The sequence below is a fragment of the Calonectris borealis genome, chromosome 22 (assembly GCF_964195595.1).
Source record: "Calonectris borealis chromosome 22, bCalBor7.hap1.2, whole genome shotgun sequence".
Classification (NCBI taxonomy): Eukaryota; Metazoa; Chordata; class Aves; order Procellariiformes; family Procellariidae; genus Calonectris; species Calonectris borealis.
The window spans coordinates 8,196,598-8,216,744 of record NC_134333.1 but is presented as its reverse complement, the minus strand read 5'-3'; the positions used below and the strand labels follow the sequence as shown (position 1 = coordinate 8,216,744).

The following is a 20,147-nucleotide window of genomic DNA, read 5'->3' as shown; positions in this document are numbered from 1 at the left end:
GAGCTATATTTAAAGTAATTAATTTAGGCTCTGTGTTGCTGATAGCTTTGCTGTATTTTAGATTCTCAGTGCCAGACTAGTAATTATATAAGACTATAAGCCCTGGGCACTCTGAGGCTAGTAGAAGCTTTGTCACCAATGTAATTTTTTATTTATATTACATGGTAAGCCAGGGTGCAAGCCTACATTTAAGCCTAAACTGACCTTGCATACAAATTTCAATGAGCTCTGGTGCCTTGGAGGGCAGAGAGTCCACACGATCCCTTAAACAGGGCCTCGTGCAGTCTTGTCTGCTTTGTGAGTGGGATGGGCTGTGCCAATCGTAATATATTCCATAATATCATATAGCCAACGGAGAATGGACGAGTGAGCTCAAGTTCCTTCCTAGAAGGGCTTTCGTGTTGTATACAGCAGGGTGCTGTGATCTCAGCAGGCAGCTGAGCTGCAGATATTTGGGGGATGATTAAGTGCAAGGGGCATACTTTGTAGTAACCGAGTTTCTGGCCAGATCCAGTGAACTACACGAACATTGCTATTTGGATCAGGAACGGTGTCAAATTTTCCCTGCAGGTAGTTTGGACTGGCTAGGAAGGTTAAAAAAATTCATCTTGAAAAGGAATGTCCTCTGACTAATAGCTAGAGACAGTCTGTGCGGTACCACTGCACTAGCTCTACCACTTAAATTGTGATCAAAACCTAACAAAACCCTCTACTTGCCGAGATTTACTGCTTCACAGACCAACGGAGCGAAATGTAAACTGCAATACATCCGTCTTTATTCCACAAGCATCCCTGGTTCTGTTATTCCCCTCTCCAGTCCCCCTGGATGAATAGCCCTTTCCCCTCGCCACGCTGAATAGGCCAGGTGACTCCGAAACCGGCCACCCAGCAGATGCTTCCGCAGTACCAACTGTTCTGAATCCCCCACCCCATCTCCAGCTTTTTTTTTTCTCCTCCTCCTTCCCCCGTGTCCTACCAATCTAGGCTGCCTGGCACATGCTGCAAGCTGCAGTCCCACTGGAGTGATATTGTGATGGAAATGAGGGAGGGGATGCAGGCAGAACTGCACAGATTTACAGCACTCTAAGGGTTTCCATTAAAATCCTTGACAACTTGTTATTTATGAGTAGACCAACAGCTCTTCTAATATCCAGGGCCTAGACCCCATTCACTTCAATAATGCTGGTTTGGAATAAATGAGCCAGAGGATGGAAACCAGTTCTGTTAGTATAATGGAGGAGGCTAATAGCTGTTTAGAGAAAACAACTGATGTAATTCTGGGACCCAATCCTTTCACCAACAAAACAATAAAGGTTCGATTCTTCAGTGCATTTCACCTAGTGATTTAATTCAGTACAAAGAGGGTGATAAATGGCAGCGTTTGGATTTCGTGCCGTTATATACCCACTAAGCACTCTCTATTTGTACTAGTGCACTGGAGATAAAGGGACTCATTGACTCCTGTGCAAGCAGGAATAGGTCAGTCTGGATCTCCACAGCAGAACAAAGATAAACAATGTGTCCTCACCAAATAATGCGAGCGACAAAACAATGCTCTGCGTAAGTGTAATATCTTCATTTTTCAGTCTCACGGGGGCCTGTGAGCATTTCCTTCCCCAGATTTTTCTGAGCTGCCCCACCTAAACCAGTGTGGCAGTCTGTCTAAGTGTCATTTTAGAACATTTTTTTCCACCATTCCCCTCTCTGCTCCCTTCCCCTTCCCATCATTGACATGCCAAATACAGAAGCACCTCCACTTACTAAGTAAGCACAGGACCGATCCCTTAAATAAGGACTTCGATGGTCAAAACACTTTAAACCCTAGATGTGCATTATGCTGCTGTAAAGAATTATCGATCTCTTCTGCTGTGTCTTAAAATCAAACTGACAAGTTGATTACTGAGCATAACCACTCAATTGCTGGCTTGTACACGGCTTTCCTTTTCCTCCTTTGTTCACCTGCATCTTGTCTATTTACATTCCTTTTGTCAGGAATCTTTTTATTTCCTTTCAGCTTCCTCTGCCTTCCACGGGAGCCTCATTAAGGTGAAGCGAAGAGAAGCAGCAGCAGCGCTCCCAGACTGCGTTCTGCGGGGTGAAAGGCAGGGAGAGGCAGCACTGCCGGGTGGACCGTGCTCCATGCCTCTCCCTCCCCCTCGTCCGCACCCCGAACTTCAACACTGTGATTTTGGAGGAGACTGACAATGCTGAAGGTCCAAATTGTTCTGCAGGAAGAGGAAAAAAGACCTGGATAGATGAAGAGGAACCAGGAGGAGAACGGGTGGAGGAAAGAGGCTGTTCAAGTGTGGCTGTACGATTGGGAATCGCTTTCTGAAAGAAGCTGAGCCACTAGTCTGTTATTTCAGCAGCCTTCCAGATACTCTGACTTTCAGGGCTGAAATAGTTTGGGAATCCGGAATCTGTAATCATCTCCCTTGTGACCAGTCTCTTTTTGCTGCACTGAAAATAACTTTTCCCAAGCAAAACAATGGTCTTTCCTATGAAACGAACTGACATCAGTCGGTATGTGTGACTGTAATTAGTGGCGTGTCTTTGCAGCTGAGAGATGTTATCATCTGGTTTGCATTTTACACATACAGAAACATACCTGTTAATTGGAAAATGATGTACCATGGACAGGGACAGATATATTCAAAATATACTCTGTGTGAACGGGAGAGAAAGCCCAAGGGAAGAGCCAACTTCTTGGAAAAGGAAGGCAAAGGGTCTGACAAAAATGAGGGAGAAGCAAAAGGACCAAGCAAAGGGAGAAGAGCTCTCTGAGGCTGAGCGGGTTTGCCTGGACGAGGGAACAGAAAATGCTACGCTGCATCGGAGCAGTGATCGCTCACGGAAAGCAAACTGGGCCAGTTCCTAAGCTGGACCGACTGATAAGCCTTGTAAAGGTTTAAAAAGTTATATATACACAGAGATTTGGCCCACAAAGTATGACTTCTTCCTTTTAGATACATTTCTAGTGAATGTCCATTCAGATGCTACATGAGTTCGGGTATAAATTGTGCCAAACCCCTACTGTCCCTTTTGAAAATTTATTTCAAGGTCCTTATCCAATACATATCAATGTAATATTGGATCTTATCCAAAGTATAACTATATCTAATTATCAGCCATTTGAGCTACTTCTGTATTAAACCATAAAATTGAGATAGGATTGAAACCTCTTATGATTCCAAAGGCTAAATGCAGCAGTAACATAAATAATGCTGTAAATTACAAGCAAAATGAAAACTTGGTCAGAAAATATATGATGTAATTTGTGCTTAGGGGTAAATTGGTCCCTGGCTACCCAGGATAGGGAAGGTATGACCTGCATCAGGCCGAAGTATGTGGCTGGGAGTCTGAATCTGTGTCATTATTACAGAAAAAAAATGACATACCTTAAAATACTTCAAAAAGCCAGCATCCTCATGAGATTTATTGCAGTCTGACCCCCTCTGCCGGTCAGCCGCTTCCTGCCTGTGTCCCAGGGCCGGCACCTCAACGTAGGCTCCGAGATTTGTAGGAATGATAGGAGCAGGCGAGTGGAAAATGATAGGTACCAGTGTAAAAGGGATGGAGAGGCAATTTGGGGGCACCAACACTTGGCACTGGTATCTCAAGGACATAGATAGCATCACGACATAACTCCAACCCCAGGTGGCCGGGTTTGGGGTTAGGATACGAGCCGCTAAAGCCAGTGCTAGCAACAGTGTAGAAAGGAAAGAAGTCTGATAACCGGCATTTGGGTTAACTACCAGGGTTTTAGTAAAAATTGTTTTTGTGTCTCTTCATGCTTGATCTGCTTCTGTCAAGAGGCAAAGCAGTAAAAGAAGAAAAATGTAATTTAGAATGAGGAGGTATGGGAAAATGTTGGGGGGGAAAAAGCATTTTCTGGAAGAACAATGGGACTTTTCCTGAGGAAACAAGTGTTCAGTCAAAAATGAGCCTCATTTTGATGGAATGTTCAATTGTCAAAATTGGGATAAAGCTATGCCAGGAATGTTGAGATATACTATAATAATCAATGATGTCAAAACATGTACAATACCAAGTATTTTTTAAATAATATTTTATCATCCCGAGCGAGGAGGTTTTCAGCTTTTTCTCCTAGGGAAAAAAGGTGTTGATACGTTGGACGTTCCTATGACACAGAAGAAATTCAGCCAGCTCTAGGTTTTTAGATCAGCACTACTGGGAATGGATATAAACAAATAGAGCCCATACAGCTCATTTTACTTTCCTGATTCGCTCTCGTTATCCCATACTATCCTTTGGCCTTCATGATGTATTCCCATACTGTGAGGAGCCACTGAGGATCAACCAGTTAAATATGTGCTTTCTGTTAACAGAAACAGTCTCACTACCCGTAGGGATACCGTGTTGCGTGCTAGAAGTTATTCAGAGACGTGCTTAAGTACTTTGTTAGACGGAAGCTTCAGCAAGTAAATGAAAGCCTGCAAATAGCTCCCTTAAGACCCCATCAATTCCTCCAATTTATTTCTTTAAGAATGAACAGACATAGACATATTTTTCAAAGATTTTCTCTGTATAGCTTTTATTTTTGTTTGCTGTTATTTTCTTTTACAGGTTTTTTAAATAACGCCTTACCAGTATAGTACATCTCAAGACAGAAATACTCTGTTTAAACCTAGATTGATAAAAAGTTTGTGTAGCATCAAAACAGTAAAGCATTTCAAAGTCTTTGTTACTCTAAATATTCTTATAACTCTATGTAAACTTCTTAGGATTCTCTATTGCTTCAGATATTCAGCAGGAAACGCAGTCTAATACAGCTGGGTAATAAACCTTTCCCCATATGTGTTTGCACGGAAAAAAGAGCTGTTAATCATAAATTGAAAATCCTGAAGCAGAAATAAAAATAGTGACTGGATAATCTGTGCACAAAGCATTGTAATATCCCAAGGCACTTAGTTTTGAATCACAATGTTTTGGTTTGAGAACAGGCTCTTCTTGTTAAGTCAAGAAGGTTTAGAAACATAAAAGAGAAACAATCCAAATTCATAATTTCCTTTAAACGCAGATGCCCAGTTTCTGACTGAGAGACCATTTATCCTCTGTTCTGCCAAGACAACTCAGCTACTGCTTTTCTGTGGGCTCCACACCATACCGACCTTCCCTGTTTCAGAAATTTCAGGTTTTCCTCATCATGAGATGGATGGAGAAAACAGCGCATGTGCCTCACCCTAGAATAAGCTGCGCTGCCTACTCTACTGGAAGGACGGCGCTAGACCTTCAGATCTACAAACAGATATTCGGTCTCTTTATAAATATGTCTCTTTCACTTGCTTCACGACTGATGGTGAAAGAAGAGATGTATTTTTATTTAGACTTTTTTACTTATTAATAATAAATTCTGCATTCCAGAAACTGAGCAGGACTGAAGGTGTGATCCTCAAAGATTATAAAATGTTTCTGGTCTTTGGTTAGCAATCACAGTGCTATATTAAAGAATAAAACCATTATAACAGAGATGTATCAACCAAGTACAGAAAACTGCTATACTACATCCCATCACTTGGATCCCTGCCTGAATGAACAGTTACATGGCCAAGCCTCTTCTAAAGAACTGGTACCACATTCAACTAAATTACTAATTATAGGATTTGTAACTCATTTAACAAGTGTATATACTTGATCCAGGACAGAGGACTTTGATGACGGTGATTCCGTTTCAGGCTGTGGATGTCTGACCTGATTTATGTGTTGGTCATACGCTGCATGGAACAGAAAGCTCAGAATTACAGTACTAGTGGCATAGTCAGTCTTGTCTGGGTGATCTTAGCATGAATTAAGTCTATACAGTGATTTTGGTCTATTCTATACTGCGGCCTCTGCCACCTATTCTACAGAGCAGACATGAATTCAGAATTATTCCAGGCCATGACAAAAAATATGGTCATCAAACACCTGCTTATTGGACTTTTCAAAGCTCTCACTGCAGAGTGGACACTCCAGAATATGGCTCTGCACATGGGCCTCATACTGACTTGTTTCAATATCTTCAGGAAATACTTCATCGCACATGGGGCATTTCCTTATAGAAGCCTGAAAAAGCAAATGCAAATAAAGTCAGTTTAAAAATTATATTCAAAGAGAAGAAACAGAAAAGTTTAGTAGCCGGATATTATCACTTTTGGACACGTCTTCCTGACTTCTAACACTCTCAAGTTTTCAAATGTCTCCAGGCTTCTCTAAATAGCACTTAAAATTCAAGAGCTTCTGAGAGGTACGCTAACTTTCCATCCTACGTAGCACATGTCCATGTCTCCAACAGAAAATAAGGTATTTAGCAGCTGCATGCTGCTCATTCTGCCTTAGACGCTGCCAAGAGCTGGTCCTTAAAGATTAGGATCCACAGAATTTCCTTTCTCTACCTTAAGACATGTAACTCTCATTAATTCTACACGTTAAGCATACATGGCTCCATTTTGTTGTCCGCTATCTTACCAGGACTAAACCAGTGTGTAAACAATTGGCTACAGAGCTGAACTTGGAGCTTTTTATTTCAAACCACTAATTCGTGCCCATAAACCACTAATTCATGTCCAGTCATGTCCACTTTACTTACTACGTCTGCGGCTCCTGCCCCCAGGTTTGCTCCTGCAGCTGGAAAAAGAAGAACTCAATTTAGCTACAGCAAAATGATTAACAACGTAACGTGCTGATAACTAGTAATTCTTGCAACATGAGGATGTGGCTCTGGATCTAAACCTCTATATTTAGGACGATGGAAACTGGACATAAGCCACCGAACTAGCTGTCTCACAGCTGAATAAACTAGCTAATAGTTGTCTCTCTTGGCAGAAAATGAACAGACAGCTGATCGCTTAAGTCAGCTCGTAACACCTGGCAGCATTCTGCAGCTGCCAAGTCATCTGCACACACGCAAAGCTGCACAGAGGTGCTGCTGATAATGTCCTTTCTACAGCGGTCAATTGGAGAGGGAACATAATTTGCTGAGGCTCTAACTGCCGTGAATTTGCGGTTTAAGACAGAATGCCAAGTAATCTCACCACAATATGGATTTCCAAACAGAAGGCCTCCTACTTCAGGAGCTGGAATTGAAGCTTGAGCTTGTGAAACAACAGGGAAGGAAGAAACCTCTCTAGCCTGCGAGAGATGCCTCAGGAGTCCGTCATTCTCCTCCCTGAGTTTCTGCAAAGGGACAGAATGATTTTCCAGAAGCTCAGGAGACCATTTCAGAGGAAAGTCATGCTTTGCCCTAACATATGTTATATATTCTGATATATATTCTCTTATATCAGAATCAAAATTGCTCTGAACTTCTTTTAGGTAGCTCAGTGTTAGTCCTGCTTGACCGAATGGGAAAATGAGGTAAGGAAGGGCAAGGATCTATTCTGCAGCCTGCTCAGAAAGGCAGAGAAGGCGATCACAATAGAGTAATACACTTTAAAATACAAGACTATCCTGAAGTCATGCAGAGTAAGGAACAAAACTGAGCAGTCATTGCTTAGGCTGGACAAAAAGGCTATGTCCATTTAAAGAGTAAGCCCGCTCATTTCAGTCGTGTCAGAATTAAGCTAACATTAGGAGTTTTTGAAAATCCCCATGCTATTATGGGTAAAGCAGTCTATTCTGTGGTGGGGGGAAAAAGGTGCAAGTTTTTGGACCCTTCCTCTTAAGCTGTACAGTCCTGGCAGCAACAACACACTGTGAGTGTACGCACGCGGACATTTGTACGTAGACGGCCTGGCAGCCCGGCTTTAGGTGACGGTCCACATGCAGGCACAATTAGTGATCCGTTTGGTGGAAGGGTTAATGGAACTGAACGCTAGACTGGGAGATTGGTGTCATATTCAATACAGGAGAAAGGCGAGGGAGTTGTGCCAAGTTCTCACCCGATTTTCCTCATCAGCTTCATTCTTTTTTGCCTGCAGAATCTGAAACAAACGCTTCTGCTCCTCAAGTTCTTGCATTAAGTCACGGTTTTGTTGCTGTGAAGGAAGAGGGTTACTTCGTAAATCGTGGGAAACTGGCAAATAAAATGATGACAGCTCCAAGCACTGGAGCTGTCATATACTAGCTGCCTCCTGCTGCATTTATTACCAACAAATAAACCTTCACCTTCAGTGGGAGTCTTACCATTTCATAGTTTGTCACCTAGGATATCTCCATGCCACCACTCACTTATGCTCTGTATTTTCATTACAACATGCGAGATGACACATGACCTCTGAAGGGGACATATGACAGGTCAAACAAGAGGGAGGTTGAAGGAAAGGAACTCATACAGCTGAAAAATCCCCCCTGGCAGGAGAGAGCTATCCAAGTCTGCCAGGTTTCCTGGTGCTGTGAGACTTGCATTGACGGAGAATGGCCAGCACATCCTTAGGCATTAATCTTATAGCTGACTCCTGAATTAAATCGGTAAATTAGATAAGCTAGAGCACTTAGGGATTCTGCAGTCATTCTCAAAGTATCACTCTAAGAATCCTGAACATTTGGCATCACAGCGGAGGTAATCACATCATCTATTTTAGGCATCTAATTTTCAGTGCCGAAGTCAGAGTAGAGCCTCCAAAAGCTTCCTGAGTAGCACATACAGAGAGAGAAGCACCTTTAGAAGGTCACTCAGGGCAACAGGCTAAAGATGATGTGACGGCCTCAGTCATTGCCAATGATGGTTTCTTCAGTAGAAAGAAATGCCACAGCATGCTGCCCTTTTCTTTTATATCCTTCACATTCCTTCAAGGAGTGATTTCCAGTGCTGAGGTTTGTGGATTACTTCTAAAAGGTCTGCGGAAGTTACCTAAGAAAAGCAAGCCTTTTGTCCATAAACTTAAATCTGTTGTACATATAGTCATCTGCAACATCACAGGGGAATCGTGACGGTTCTGCAAATTGAAGGAAGGTGGAAAAGAGCGCTGTCGGTGACCCTCAGCTCCCCTGCACAGGCACCACAGGTTCCACACAACACAGCAGAGCTCTGTGCTCAGCATTTCTGGGACCATCTCCCCAGCTGCACCCCCAGAAATGCTGGGCACCTGCTCATTCTGCAGACAGTGGGACAGACAAAGGGAGAGTTTGGCCTCTGTCCCCTTCAGGTATTCCATGCAACGTTCAGGCTCCTTATTTTGCTCTTTCTGCACAGAAATCCCAGATTTTCACAAGCAGAGTTGCAAAGAGGTGTCAGAGAAGGATGTGGGGCAGAGCATCAAACTGCAGAACAGAAACTTTGTATTGTTTATAGCTTATTTTGGTGCATTCTGAGCATATTGCATCTATTTTATTGATTATTAAATGCTAAATTTAAGATATTAAGGATGAGAAAGAGACAAAAACATCAAAAGAAAGAAGACCAGCCAGGTTGCTGCCTCACACCAATTACTAGTCAGCTTCCTGTTGGAGGCAAAATTAACAGTACGTAGTCTGGGCAGATTTACAATAACTTGTTTTATTTACCCGTAAGTCCCAGTCCTGAAACAGTTTTGCTTAGATGCAACCATTTGCAATCAGCCAAGTATCAATCCTGAATTCCCACTGATTTCCTTTATCCCTTGAGCTGACTCAAAAGAGATCAAGACAGAGACTGAATTTTCCTGCTACAGAGAATCAGAATTACAATGTCTAGTTATACAGGTGTTTCTTCCAAAACTAAAACATATGTGTATAGTATAAGAACATATGTTTACTACAAGAATCTGTCAGGTGGTCTGTCCACAGAACCACCTACATGGACACCCATGCCACCATGGACATTTCTCTTTCTGTCATGGAATCCCCTAGATTCTCATAAGATTGAGCAATATTTGTATCTGCTGACTGCCAAGGATGCCTCAACCGCTCCGCCCTGGCTCCCCCAAGCACCCTGATACTCAGGGAAGGCTTTACCTGTTGAGTTCTAGTCATGCGTAACTGGCGATTCTCTTCCTTTAAGCTTTCAAGCTGCTCTGTCTTGTTGTGGTCCATATGAGACAGGTTTTCCACTTCTTTCTCATAATTCAACACTTGAGACTAGAGAGAAAGACGGGTGTGCAGAAAGTGAAAATCAAACAGCTCCGAGTGAGGAGCACAGGCACCTTTTGCTGCAGAAGGCAAAGCTCCAGAACCCCTGGCTGCTTGAATTTTTTTTTCTGCAAATGTTTTTCCATTAAAACCGTTGTAGAAACTGAGAATAGTTATATGGGGGTATACTGGAGCTGATGTATTCATCAGAACACAGTATTCATTCATACGTTCTCTGAGGAGCTTTCTAAGTTTCAACGTGACACTTCCAGTCTGGGAAGTCAGAGAACAAAGAGAAAAACAGAGACTCTACAGGCAGATGGTGAGCCCATCGTTCTGGGTCTCCCATGTCCCAGACCTAACAACCAAGCTATTTTCAGTCTACCGTCTCCCTTCACACACCTCCTAGCTAGAAGTCTTGTTTTCACCCAAGTATTGAACATAATTTTAGAATGTTTTTCAAAACAGAAGTGTTTTCTGTTTGGATCCTTAGCTAGCAGGAGATAAACAACAGTCTGATTTTGGTTAACTTAATGAGCATGCAAAGGGGATGTTTTTAGGGAATAAAATCCTTACAGTTTCTCTTAGCACATCCCCCTCTACCCTTCCTTCCAGAACACAGATTTCTTGAGGTTTCCTGAAGGTTAAATCATACCAAAGGTTGACATTTTCCTAAAGAACTCATGCAATCAAAAAAGAAACTCATACACCACATATTTGCTCAAGATTGCTCAGTTCTCGGTCAGAGGCAAAGCGAAGAGGGCAGCTATATGTTTGCTACCTGCAGCTGGTCCAAGTGATCCAGGGCTGCTTTCAGTCTGGTTTCCAGGCGTTCCTTGTCAGAGGTCACATTCTGAATTTGCTCTTTGAGTCTACTCAGAACAAAGCAAAACACACCATACTTTCACGAATGGAAATTTAATCCATAAAGGCAAGGTGCTTACATGAAATCCTATTTTGAGATATGCTGTAAATACACTTACTGGTGCAGTTCTGCCTCTTTGCAGTTATCCAGCTCCTTTAGATGTTTATTTTCCTTTTTCAGAGAATTCAGCTCCAGCTCCAGTTTCTCTGTGTTGCTCCTCAGAGACTCTAAACTATGCTGAAGCTCCTGAAAATCACAGTGAGGTCGACAGGAGGTAAATGGGACCCAGGCAATAGTCCTGCTCTGCACTGGAACTGCAAAATCCCTCAAATACAACATTTCCAGGCAGCCCATCTGAAGGGGGGAAATCTCTCCTTTGCATCCTGACTTCTCTTTCAGACCTTGTTTAATTTATATTAAGCCCTGAGCAAAACTGAAGGAGGAAAAGATAACGATAATGCGATTTTGGGATAGCCTACAAAACATTTTTGAACGCTCCCCTTCCCATATGTTCCTGACTTCTGTGCCTGCTGATGCCTCTTGTTCATCATTACTGTTCTTATCACAGTAGAGGTGGTGTACGATTTGGTAAAGGATTAAACAGATAATACGGGGAGAAACCTCTTTAATTGGATACAGTGGAACAAGACCTGACTCAGGCCCTCTTCATCTTTCAGACTTAAAGCTTCTGACTTATTACGTTAACTTTTTTATTTACCTGTGTCTTGTTGAGCTCTTCCTGCAGATCGATGTTTTGCTTCTGGAGACTTGCACAGCTTGCTTTCAGCTCCTCATTTTCTTTATGCAAATTTTTGTTTTGTAGTTCAATCTCTTCCACTTCTCCCTGGCATGCAATAAAGTTGTTCGGTCATAACAGAAGCACTGAAAAGCCACATTCCAAATAGCGCAGTGCGAAGAGCAAAGGAAGATGAGCTCTCCCAAAGGGAACGCCGTGTACCTCCCCGTGCTTTCACTGCTAGCGCGGACCAGGCTACTTCGCTCTCCCCAGTCTGTCCAAAGCTGACCATCAACCCAGTTCTTGAACACTGAGCACATACGACCCCTCTTCTTTGGAGATGCTCAACACCTTCTGCGTCCACAGAAGGTTCGGGGCTTTTTGCAGTTTGTTAGATTAGGACCGTGTGTGCAGTGCAGTCATTAACAAAAGAGCTGCACACAAGACACTGCAAAATAAGAGTGCTTGGCTTCACAGCACCTCAGTTATTGTCCATGTGCATGCTCTTACTCCCAGCTCATGGGAGACTGCTTCCATGAAAATGACATTTTCATTTAAAATATTCAAAAGGCCCTGGAACACTAGGGCGACTTAAGTCGCCCCCATGACAAAGAGCTCACAATCTAAGTAAACTGGTCTCATAAATGGCGGGTAGAGAAACAAAGGCTGCCCAAATTTGTGTGACAGACCAGTAGCAAAGCCAAGAATAGAATCTAAGTCTGCTGAGTTCTAGCTTGGCATCCGATTTACCGGATCACTCCATGTTAGCGATGAGCATATGCCAATAAAAGCAGAGGCAGGAAAAAGCAGGGAAGAGAGGACACAGACCTGTGTGGTAACCACCAGGATATCATCCTCAATCTCTGCTCTGAACTGGAAAGGCACACTGGCTCCCCGGACCACGCCATCCTGGTCGACGTAGCAGAACTGGTAGTATTCATCATCTTTCGGTAGGTAATAAGCTTCAGACAAACACAACAACCCCGTCATATGCGGCTTCTAATCATTCAAGTCTCTTAACTATATAGCATGGAAAGTGAGAACCTCAGAAAACTGAGACATCCCGGTTCAGTATTGTTCCTGCACCATTAGTAAATCCTTGTGCCAGTGATAAGAACACAAACAATATCACTCAGTCAGGACGGCAGAATTTAGCAGATTCGAAATTTTGTCATTTATTACGGGATTTGAAATAAAGTCTCCCAAAGCATGGTCCTACAGATACTCTGTAATTCCGAACGTAGTGCTTACTGGTGGCAGCAATGTGGGAGGCGGTGTGTGCGTGCCTGCGTGTGCACACACATCCCCTGAGCGACCCAAGCTCCCCACGCACCTTTGAACTGGATCTGTTGCTGCACAGCCGTATCACTGTGGGCGTCACTGGGCAGAGGAGCCCACATGAATGTGTAATACTCCCGAGTTGTTTTCCATCCCACCTGCAACAGCAAAATTGTTATATGGCATCACACAGTTCATGCTTATTGTATGGTAATGGGACTATATTTCCACATAGATCAGTTACTGGGAGGACTTTTGCATTGATATCCAGACTTCTAAGAGTTTGGTCTATGCATGAAAGGACAATCAGGGTGTTTGATTAGCCTTGAAGCTGTTCGGGTCACAACAGGTCTGGTACTTTGTCCCTAGGCACGGTAAAGATGTTCCATTACACACGGTTATTACCGAAAAAAAATCCCCAGCCCTGTTCTATCAAAGCCCAAGCTATTTGTTTCTGCCTGCTGCTGCCTTCTCATACTTGGCACATCTGGTTTCATGGTATTCACTTACCCGGAAGATGCCCACCCAGTCCTTCCCGCGAGGAACGATGTTCTGCGTGAGGGTATAATAACAGGTTACGTCTCCTCCGGGAACATAAAACTTCTCCACATTGTTAAAGATGACCTGGGAGAAGTGGCAGTTGTCTAAGAAGACGGCAGAAGTGGGAGGCTCGTCTGAGGTCTCATCCATTGCGGAAGTCTACAAGAGGAAAGAGTAAGGGGATTATCTCATCTTTGGATGCTGCCAACGCAGTTGTGTCTCTGAAGGATATGAAGAGGTACGACTTGGGAATGACACAGCTGTGAGGTCCAAAACCCCCTACGCACACACCAAGGTTTCTCAGCAAGGCACACGAGCTCACTGAAGCCCCTGCCGCTGTGGCCAGGCTGCTCCTGACATCCACGGCAGCTTGCAGATCCTCTTTAGCAGACGTGTGTAAGACTCTCTCATCTGACCGCTGCTTCCCAGCCACGTGCCTGGTGCTCTGAGGCTGCCAGTGTGGCACAGCAGCCTCTCTCCTGCGTGGGACCCCACGAACCAGACCCGCTGACTATCCTACAGATCCGCTACACGGCAGAGGTGCCATGCAGCAGCAGGAGCACGCATGCCTGCTGGTGGGATCCCATGTTTGAAGACCCTGCTGGAACGCCGACTGTCCCCACATGCAGCCTCACATCATGTTTTTCATGTGATTGAACACTCCAGGCACATCCCCACAATATGTAGTTAATATGGGGGGTGCATCAGCTCTTCTGCAGTCTGGAGACTAGCGCATTGCTTGAGAAGAACAGAGGTTTCGCTGTATCGGTGAAATGCTCCAACAGCAGTACAAGACAAAAATAGCAGCTTATAATCTGTCGTGCTAGGAACTCCAAGGCTCGTGCAGTCCCAGCCCTAACACACTCCACCTTCACCGGCTGACCGTGGTGAGACACACAAGACACCCATGCTGGTGACAAGCAAACTCAACAGCCTCTCCGTCTTCTGCGTTCAAATCCAACGCAATGACCTGACCTCCAAATACAGTATCTTTCACCTTCAGCTTCCTGGCTCCAAGGGAGGAGAGGTACCTTGCTAAGCTCAGCTCCCATGGAAGGGCACGAACGGAGGAGATCCTGGTTAGGCAGGTCGTCGTAGTTCTGTCTCGTAAGCCTCTGTCATGAGGCTATTATAGCCTTGCTACTCGTGACTGTTACGCTGCAACTGCAAGATGATTCTCGGTATCGAAATGAATCTGTTGCATAACAGCAGGGTCAACAAATAGCATTAAAGCTTTTGCCTGAGTTACCTCTACGGAAAACTTTGCAATGCGTTGTGACACTACAGATCACACAACATAAATCTGCAGTGGGTGCGTCGATTAGAACAGTATCCAAACTGCCAGGAGCCTAGGCAGGGCTGGAAAAGGAACGCTAAATCACCCTCTTTGTCACTACGTCTTGCAGGCAGCCAGGCTTCAGCCCTGGCAATCTGTCAAGGGGCAGATCACTGCTGACAAAACCCTGCCGCCAATCCCGGACAATTCAATTCCAGGAATCCAAAGCAGAACCTTCTCAGCTGATCTTAGTGACAGCAGCAGCGAGCAAGGCTTGACCTCAGAACGGAGGGAAAGTTCATCATGAACGATCATCCCGCTGAAGCATTTTAGGAATCTCCAATCCAGAAGTTTCATATGGCAATGAACTCCCTGGAACCCTGCTTTTTTTTTGGCATCACTCAGGAGATCGTCTGTATTCTGTGCCAAAGAACAGCCTGAAAATCAGGCAGAAGTTTAGATGGGGATTGCGGGGCTGTGCTCGGAAAGGAAAAGGCATGCACAGCTGGAAAGAGCAGTGATAACTGCACTGACACGGGCTGCCTCGGGAGGAGAATTCCTCCTGCTGGGAGCGGGAGGCAGGGCAGACCCTAGACATGGATGAGGCGCAACCCTCCAGGACATCCAGGGGTGCAGTTTCAGTTTTCGTTATCTCAGTAAAGCGTAGGGAACGGTGTACAATTCATCTAAGCCTCAGTTTTTATCTGGCTGATGTCGATCCTTCCTACCCTGATGCGCCTTATGATTTGCAGTTCCTGAACACCAGGGACCTCTTGAGAGCCACCAGACAGAAAAAAAAAGAAAATAAATCTAAGGACAGCACCTTAATCATGTTACTGCATCGCTTCAGGACAGGACACGAGCCCTTGCTGCCACAATGAAGAGTCAGTACCTGGATGCAGCAAAACAATGCACTCTGCTGCAAAAAAAAGATGTTGGTTTTGGTGAAAATAACTGTGATCTTGAAGGAAAACAAACCCAGACGTTGTGCGGAGCGCGCGGATGGCAGAGTCTGCAGTTCGCTTCCAGGAAAAGACGACAGGAAGTAGAGCGGGGAGGACATTTTATTAAAGTTCACATTTTTGTTATGCGAACAGCTCCTAAATCACCAGCGAAGGCAGAGGAGGCCCTGCGAGGCTGCTGCCGCCCGAGGGGACGGGGACAGCCACACCGTCGGGGTGTTAATGACTAACGGGCAGTCCCAGCCCGGGGCCGAGGTAATGAGGTACCGTTACAGCTCACCCCGAGCACAGCGGAATAAATTACGCTTCCTCCGGCGTTCACGGCCCAGCATCTCTCCGGGGACTTCTTGGGTTTTTTCCTTTTCTTTCACTGTTGCTGTTTTCTTCTTTCGTTAACCTGCAGCGCCGCGAAGATGTAGAAGAACACGGATTCCCCCTTCTCGAGTGAGAACAACTTCCAGCCGCGGTTGGACACCGGGGTCGGGAGGCACCGGGCAGCCCCTCGCTGCCGGCAGCCGGGTGCCCGGCTCCGCTCCCCGTTAGCATCCCCGTGCGTGAGGTCCCGGCGGAGGGCGGGGAGCGGACCGGGCTGTTCACCCCCCCGCCCCGGGCCGGACACCCCCCGGCTCCGCCGCCGGAAAACGAAAGCGAAAGTGTCGCCGCCACTTCGCAGCGGGGCAGCCCCGGTCCCCCCCCCTCCCGTACGGCCCCCGGGGGGGGTGCATCAGACTCCGGGAGGTGTATACGGGACCCCGTCGCCACCGCCCCCCGCCTCACTCACCGTCTGGAAACCTCCGGGGCTGCGAGGAGGAGGCGGAGGACCAGGAAAAGGCGGACAACCCCCCACCCCGTGCCGCCCCGCCCGGGATACCTCCCCCTGGGCGGCCCCGGCCGCGCTGCTGGGACTTGTAGTTCGGTGCGGGAGAGCCCCCCCGCCCCGGTACCGCCCTTCCGTGCCGGCGCTCCGGCTGCAGGGTGGGGAGAGACCGGGGACACCGGGGACTGGGCCGCCAGGCTCGGGAGGGGGGTGAGTAAAAGCTCAGGGAGTTTGGCAAAGCGGGAACTTAAACTCCCGGTAACCAGCTACGGGCCCGGGGAGGCCCCGCGGACCGCGCTCCTCCTCCGGGGCACCCCAGTGAGCGGGACACGGGCAGGTCCGCCGCCCCCCGGCTCACCCCAAGGACGGTTCGCGGCGGCTGAGGCTGCCGGTAACGGGGCACGGAGCTGGGCCTTGTCCGGGCGGAGACCCCCTCCCCCGGGCCCCGAGCCCCTCCCCGGGGCGGCGGCACTAAACCTCGTCTCCAGCGACGCTCGGCCACGGCTGAACCGGGCACTTTAATAAACCACGGGAAAACGTTTCAATGTCCAAAATGGTGTTTTAGGAGAGACTCGGAGGGGGGCGGGTGCCGCGGCAGCCGCCGGCGCACCGGGGAGGGCGGCCGGGCCCGCCCCGCCGCCATCACCGCCCGGTCTCTATGGTAACCTCTATGGTGCAAGGGGCAGCCCAGCGCGCCTCACGGTCCTCTGGAAGACCTCCAGGCCGTCAGCCAATCATCAAACAGGCAGCGGAAATAACCAACCAATAGCGACCCGCGTGGCGACACCACCCTCCCGCCCCGTTGCGCTGTCCCGGATGTCTGGAGGGCGGTGCTCGCTCGGCCGTAGCCAATAGGGAGGGCGGATGTTGTCCCAGGATGCCGCGCGCCGTGCGCGGCGGCAGCCAATGAGCGCGGAGGACGCGGGGGGACACGGCAAGGTGAGCGGGGCGGGGGCGCCGCGCTCCTCTCACAGCCGCCGCCGCCGCAGCCCCGAGCGGAGCCCGCGCAGGTGGGCCCCGGTCTCGGCCCGGCCGCCCCCCTCCGGGCACCGCGGCCCCCCCGCCGGCAGCGGGGAGGGGCTCCGCCGGCCGCGGGGTAGCGCTGGGCCCGGGCGGCCGGTGGGGACGGCTCCCGGCCGTGCCCTTCGCTGGGAGGCGGCAGCCGCGGCCCCTCCGCTGTCTCCCCGCGCCCGCCGGGGCTCGAGTGGGCTCCGTTGGCCCTTGGTGGGGGTTTCGGCCGAGTCAGAGAAAGGAAGGCCCCAAACGAGGCGCCGAGTCTGCCCTGGGAAGGCCCCAAACGTGGATTAACGGGGGGGAGGGCGGCGGGGACACCCGGGGCCGTGCGTGGGGGCGGTGGGGAAAAGCCTCGGGCACAACTGAGAGGCGTGGCTGAAGATAGACGCGTGTCAGTGCCGAGAGGGGGGTCTTGGCTGGTGGCAGTAGCGTTGAGATTCCCGTTTCCTTTTTCTTTTTTTTTTTTCCTTTATTTGCATTAGATTAAGCAAAATGCAGGCTCCTTTGGCTCTCCTCAGCTCTCCAGCTCTGGTAAGTCACCTTTTTTTTCAGAGAAGTATAAGAATAGTGGGGATATATGATTGTGAAGCCTTTCTCTGTGGTGCTTGGTTCAAAACGCGATCCTGGACGCCCTCAGCTGCGGTGGGATCGCGTGGGTTTGTTTTACCGTGGATTTAATAAGGAAGGGAAACAAGGTGACCTCTGGTCACCGGAGAGTGATACCTACCATCTTAGTAGTTGTGCACTGAGCTGCAGGCCCAAGGGCTTCTCTAAAGATAAGCTGTCTGGTTGTCGCAGAGGTACTCGATCACCCCTTTCTTTCAAGGTATGAATTAGGAAGAAAATGTATGGAACTGTAGTAATGACTGAACTGCTGTAGCAAATACGTCTCTCATTGTGTTGCAGTGTGTGGTCTGGTGGTATTACTCATGGACTTAATCCAGCTGGCTACAACAGAAGTATTCTACATTTGCATATGCCTTTGCTTTTTAGTCTCGTTTCATTCTTGAGGTGTTTAAAAAAATTCTAAGACTGCTCTTCATAAAATAACTGCTTTTTTCTGAGGATTGGTGTGGATGCATCTAACTACAGGAGTTAATTGTCTGTGTTTCGCTTCAGTTCCGGTGCTGTTCCAGGGCTCTGGCCAGACCAGTTTCAGTGTCTGTTTTCAGCAGGCCTGAGGTTCAGACTGTACAGGTGAGACTCTTGCGTGGTAAACTGGGTCCTGTATTTCTGTGCTCGCTGCCTGCGATACTTGATGGTTTCTCCTGAGATGGAGGAGTACGTTTGTATATCAAGGGGGTGGCTAGTATGGAGATATATCTTCTAGCCCAGATCGCTGATGGCTTAGCAAGCTTGGCTGATCTTGCTCTGCCTTGAGTAGAGGATAAATGGTGACCGTGTTTTATTAAACTTTTATATTTATCACTAAAAGTGTCATTAGCATGTTTCTTCTCCTGTATCCCGCAGCCAGCTGGCGTTTCCCATCCACAGCTGACCCGCCGCGAGTTCCAAACCAGTGCCGTTTCCAGGGATATCGACACTGCTGCGAAGTTCATTGGTGCCGGTGCTGCCACGGTCGGGGTGGCTGGTTCAGGAGCGGGTATCGGGACGGTGTTCGGCAGCTTGATCATTGGCTATGCCAGGTAAGTAAGATGCCAGGCTGGCTTGAATTTGTTCCCTTCTCCCAGCACTAATAGTAGAGCTTTCTCAGAAATGTATGTTTAGCTCTACGTGTGTAGTGTATATGTAACAGATACTGCCTTTAACTGAAGCAGTCCTCCTTGGAATATAAAATGCTTGTTATAATCCATTAATCTATTTAAATAAGAAAGCACCTGGATTGTTTGAATCTACCCTATACTTACTTCTGAATGATGCAGCTGCTCTGTGGAGCTCTGCCCGCCTCCAGAAGAAATCAAGCACTAGTTGTTAGCAGGAACTGTTGCTTGGTACCTCCGGGGCAGGTGAAACTAGCCTTCGGGGTTCAGCATGTCTACATCACTGAAACCAGGGAAAAATCACGGCTTTCTTGTTCCAGCTTGTGGCTGCCTGCCATAAAACTGGTTCATGCTCCAAAATCCGTTGCCTATGTGACATAATCCTGGTTTTCTGTGGTACAGACTCTGGTTTGGGTGTTTTTTCTCACTGTGGATCCTTTTTTTTTTTTCCTCTTCCTTCTCTCTCTCTCTGGTTTGTTGTTTACCCCCTCCTCCCCTTCCCCTGTACGATATACAGGAATCCATCTCTCAAGCAGCAACTTTTCTCCTATGCCATCCTGGGCTTTGCCCTGTCCGAGGCCATGGGTCTCTTCTGTTTGATGGTGGCATTCCTTATCCTCTTTGCTATGTGACAACTTCTGGTCCTGGCTGCGGCTTCCATCACTCTGTCCTCTGCGGTTTGAGTCTGCTTCCATCAGAGCGTTCCAGACTGACAATTAAAGAAAAGATTTCTCTAAATAAACTGGTGGCTTTATTTTTTTTTTTCTTCATTTTTTTTCTTATGTTCTGATCCAGTGGTGGGGAAATCCTTGGGCGAGTTGATGTATTGGTTGAAGAGGGTAATATTCCAGTTATGGGGGCACCCACTGATGAAGCAGAAGGGGAATATGAAATGGTGGTGGGAGGGGAGGAAAACTAGTGTGAAATCAGCTAGATAACAGAGGATGTCCT

The 20,147-nt window shown here is 47.2% G+C and overlaps 2 protein-coding genes across 7 annotated transcripts; one reads left to right on the top strand and one right to left on the bottom strand.

The window, feature by feature from the left end:
- Positions 1-4,538: 4,538 nt before the first annotated feature.
- On the bottom strand, positions 4,539-17,125 carry CALCOCO2 (calcium binding and coiled-coil domain 2). Of its 6 annotated transcripts, none has more exons than XM_075171454.1 (12): positions 16,426-17,125; positions 13,377-13,565; positions 12,922-13,024; positions 12,417-12,550; positions 11,571-11,696; positions 10,971-11,098; positions 10,769-10,859; positions 9,874-9,996; positions 7,881-7,976; positions 7,035-7,176; positions 6,590-6,627; positions 4,539-6,066 (listed from the first exon to the last, which is right to left on the bottom strand). In XM_075171454.1, the coding sequence occupies exons 2-12, from the start codon at positions 13,554-13,556 to the stop codon at positions 5,890-5,892; spliced, it is 1,338 nt and encodes a 445-aa protein (XP_075027555.1). In that variant the 5' UTR covers positions 13,557-13,565; positions 16,426-17,125; the 3' UTR covers positions 4,539-5,889. The 6 variants fall into 6 exon arrangements, with proteins under 6 accessions (XP_075027555.1, XP_075027554.1, XP_075027557.1 ...); XM_075171453.1 differs by lacking the exon at positions 16,426-17,125 and adding an exon at positions 15,575-16,368; XM_075171456.1 differs by lacking the exon at positions 16,426-17,125 and adding an exon at positions 15,925-16,368.
- Positions 17,126-17,308: 183 nt separating this feature from the next.
- On the top strand, positions 17,309-19,950 carry ATP5MC1 (ATP synthase membrane subunit c locus 1). The gene is made up of 5 exons (XM_075171452.1): positions 17,309-17,471; positions 17,958-18,006; positions 18,595-18,672; positions 18,946-19,121; positions 19,714-19,950. The coding sequence occupies exons 1-5, from the start codon at positions 17,326-17,328 to the stop codon at positions 19,826-19,828; spliced, it is 564 nt and encodes a 187-aa protein (XP_075027553.1). The 5' UTR covers positions 17,309-17,325; the 3' UTR covers positions 19,829-19,950.
- Positions 19,951-20,147: the final 197 nt, after the last annotated feature.

Bases quoted from the DNA above. Each gene is read 5' to 3' on its own strand.
- CALCOCO2 (XM_075171453.1), bottom strand. From the start codon at position 15,745: ATGTCCTCCCCGCTCTACTTCCTGTCGTCTTTTCCTGGAAGCGAACTG. The intron at 13,566-15,574 runs GTACTGACTCTT...TTCCTCTTGTAG, and splicing joins CATTGTTTTGCTGCATCCAG to ACTTCCGCAATGGATGAGAC. The intron at 13,025-13,376 runs GTAAGTGAATAC...TTGCTGTTGCAG, and splicing joins ACTGGGTGGGCATCTTCCGG to GTGGGATGGAAAACAACTCG.
- ATP5MC1 (XM_075171452.1), top strand. From the start codon at position 17,326: ATGTTGTCCCAGGATGCCGCGCGCCGTGCGCGGCGGCAGCCAATGAGC. The intron at 18,007-18,594 runs GTAAGTCACCTT...GTTTCGCTTCAG, and splicing joins TCCTCAGCTCTCCAGCTCTG to TTCCGGTGCTGTTCCAGGGC. The intron at 18,673-18,945 runs GTGAGACTCTTG...TGTATCCCGCAG, and splicing joins CTGAGGTTCAGACTGTACAG to CCAGCTGGCGTTTCCCATCC.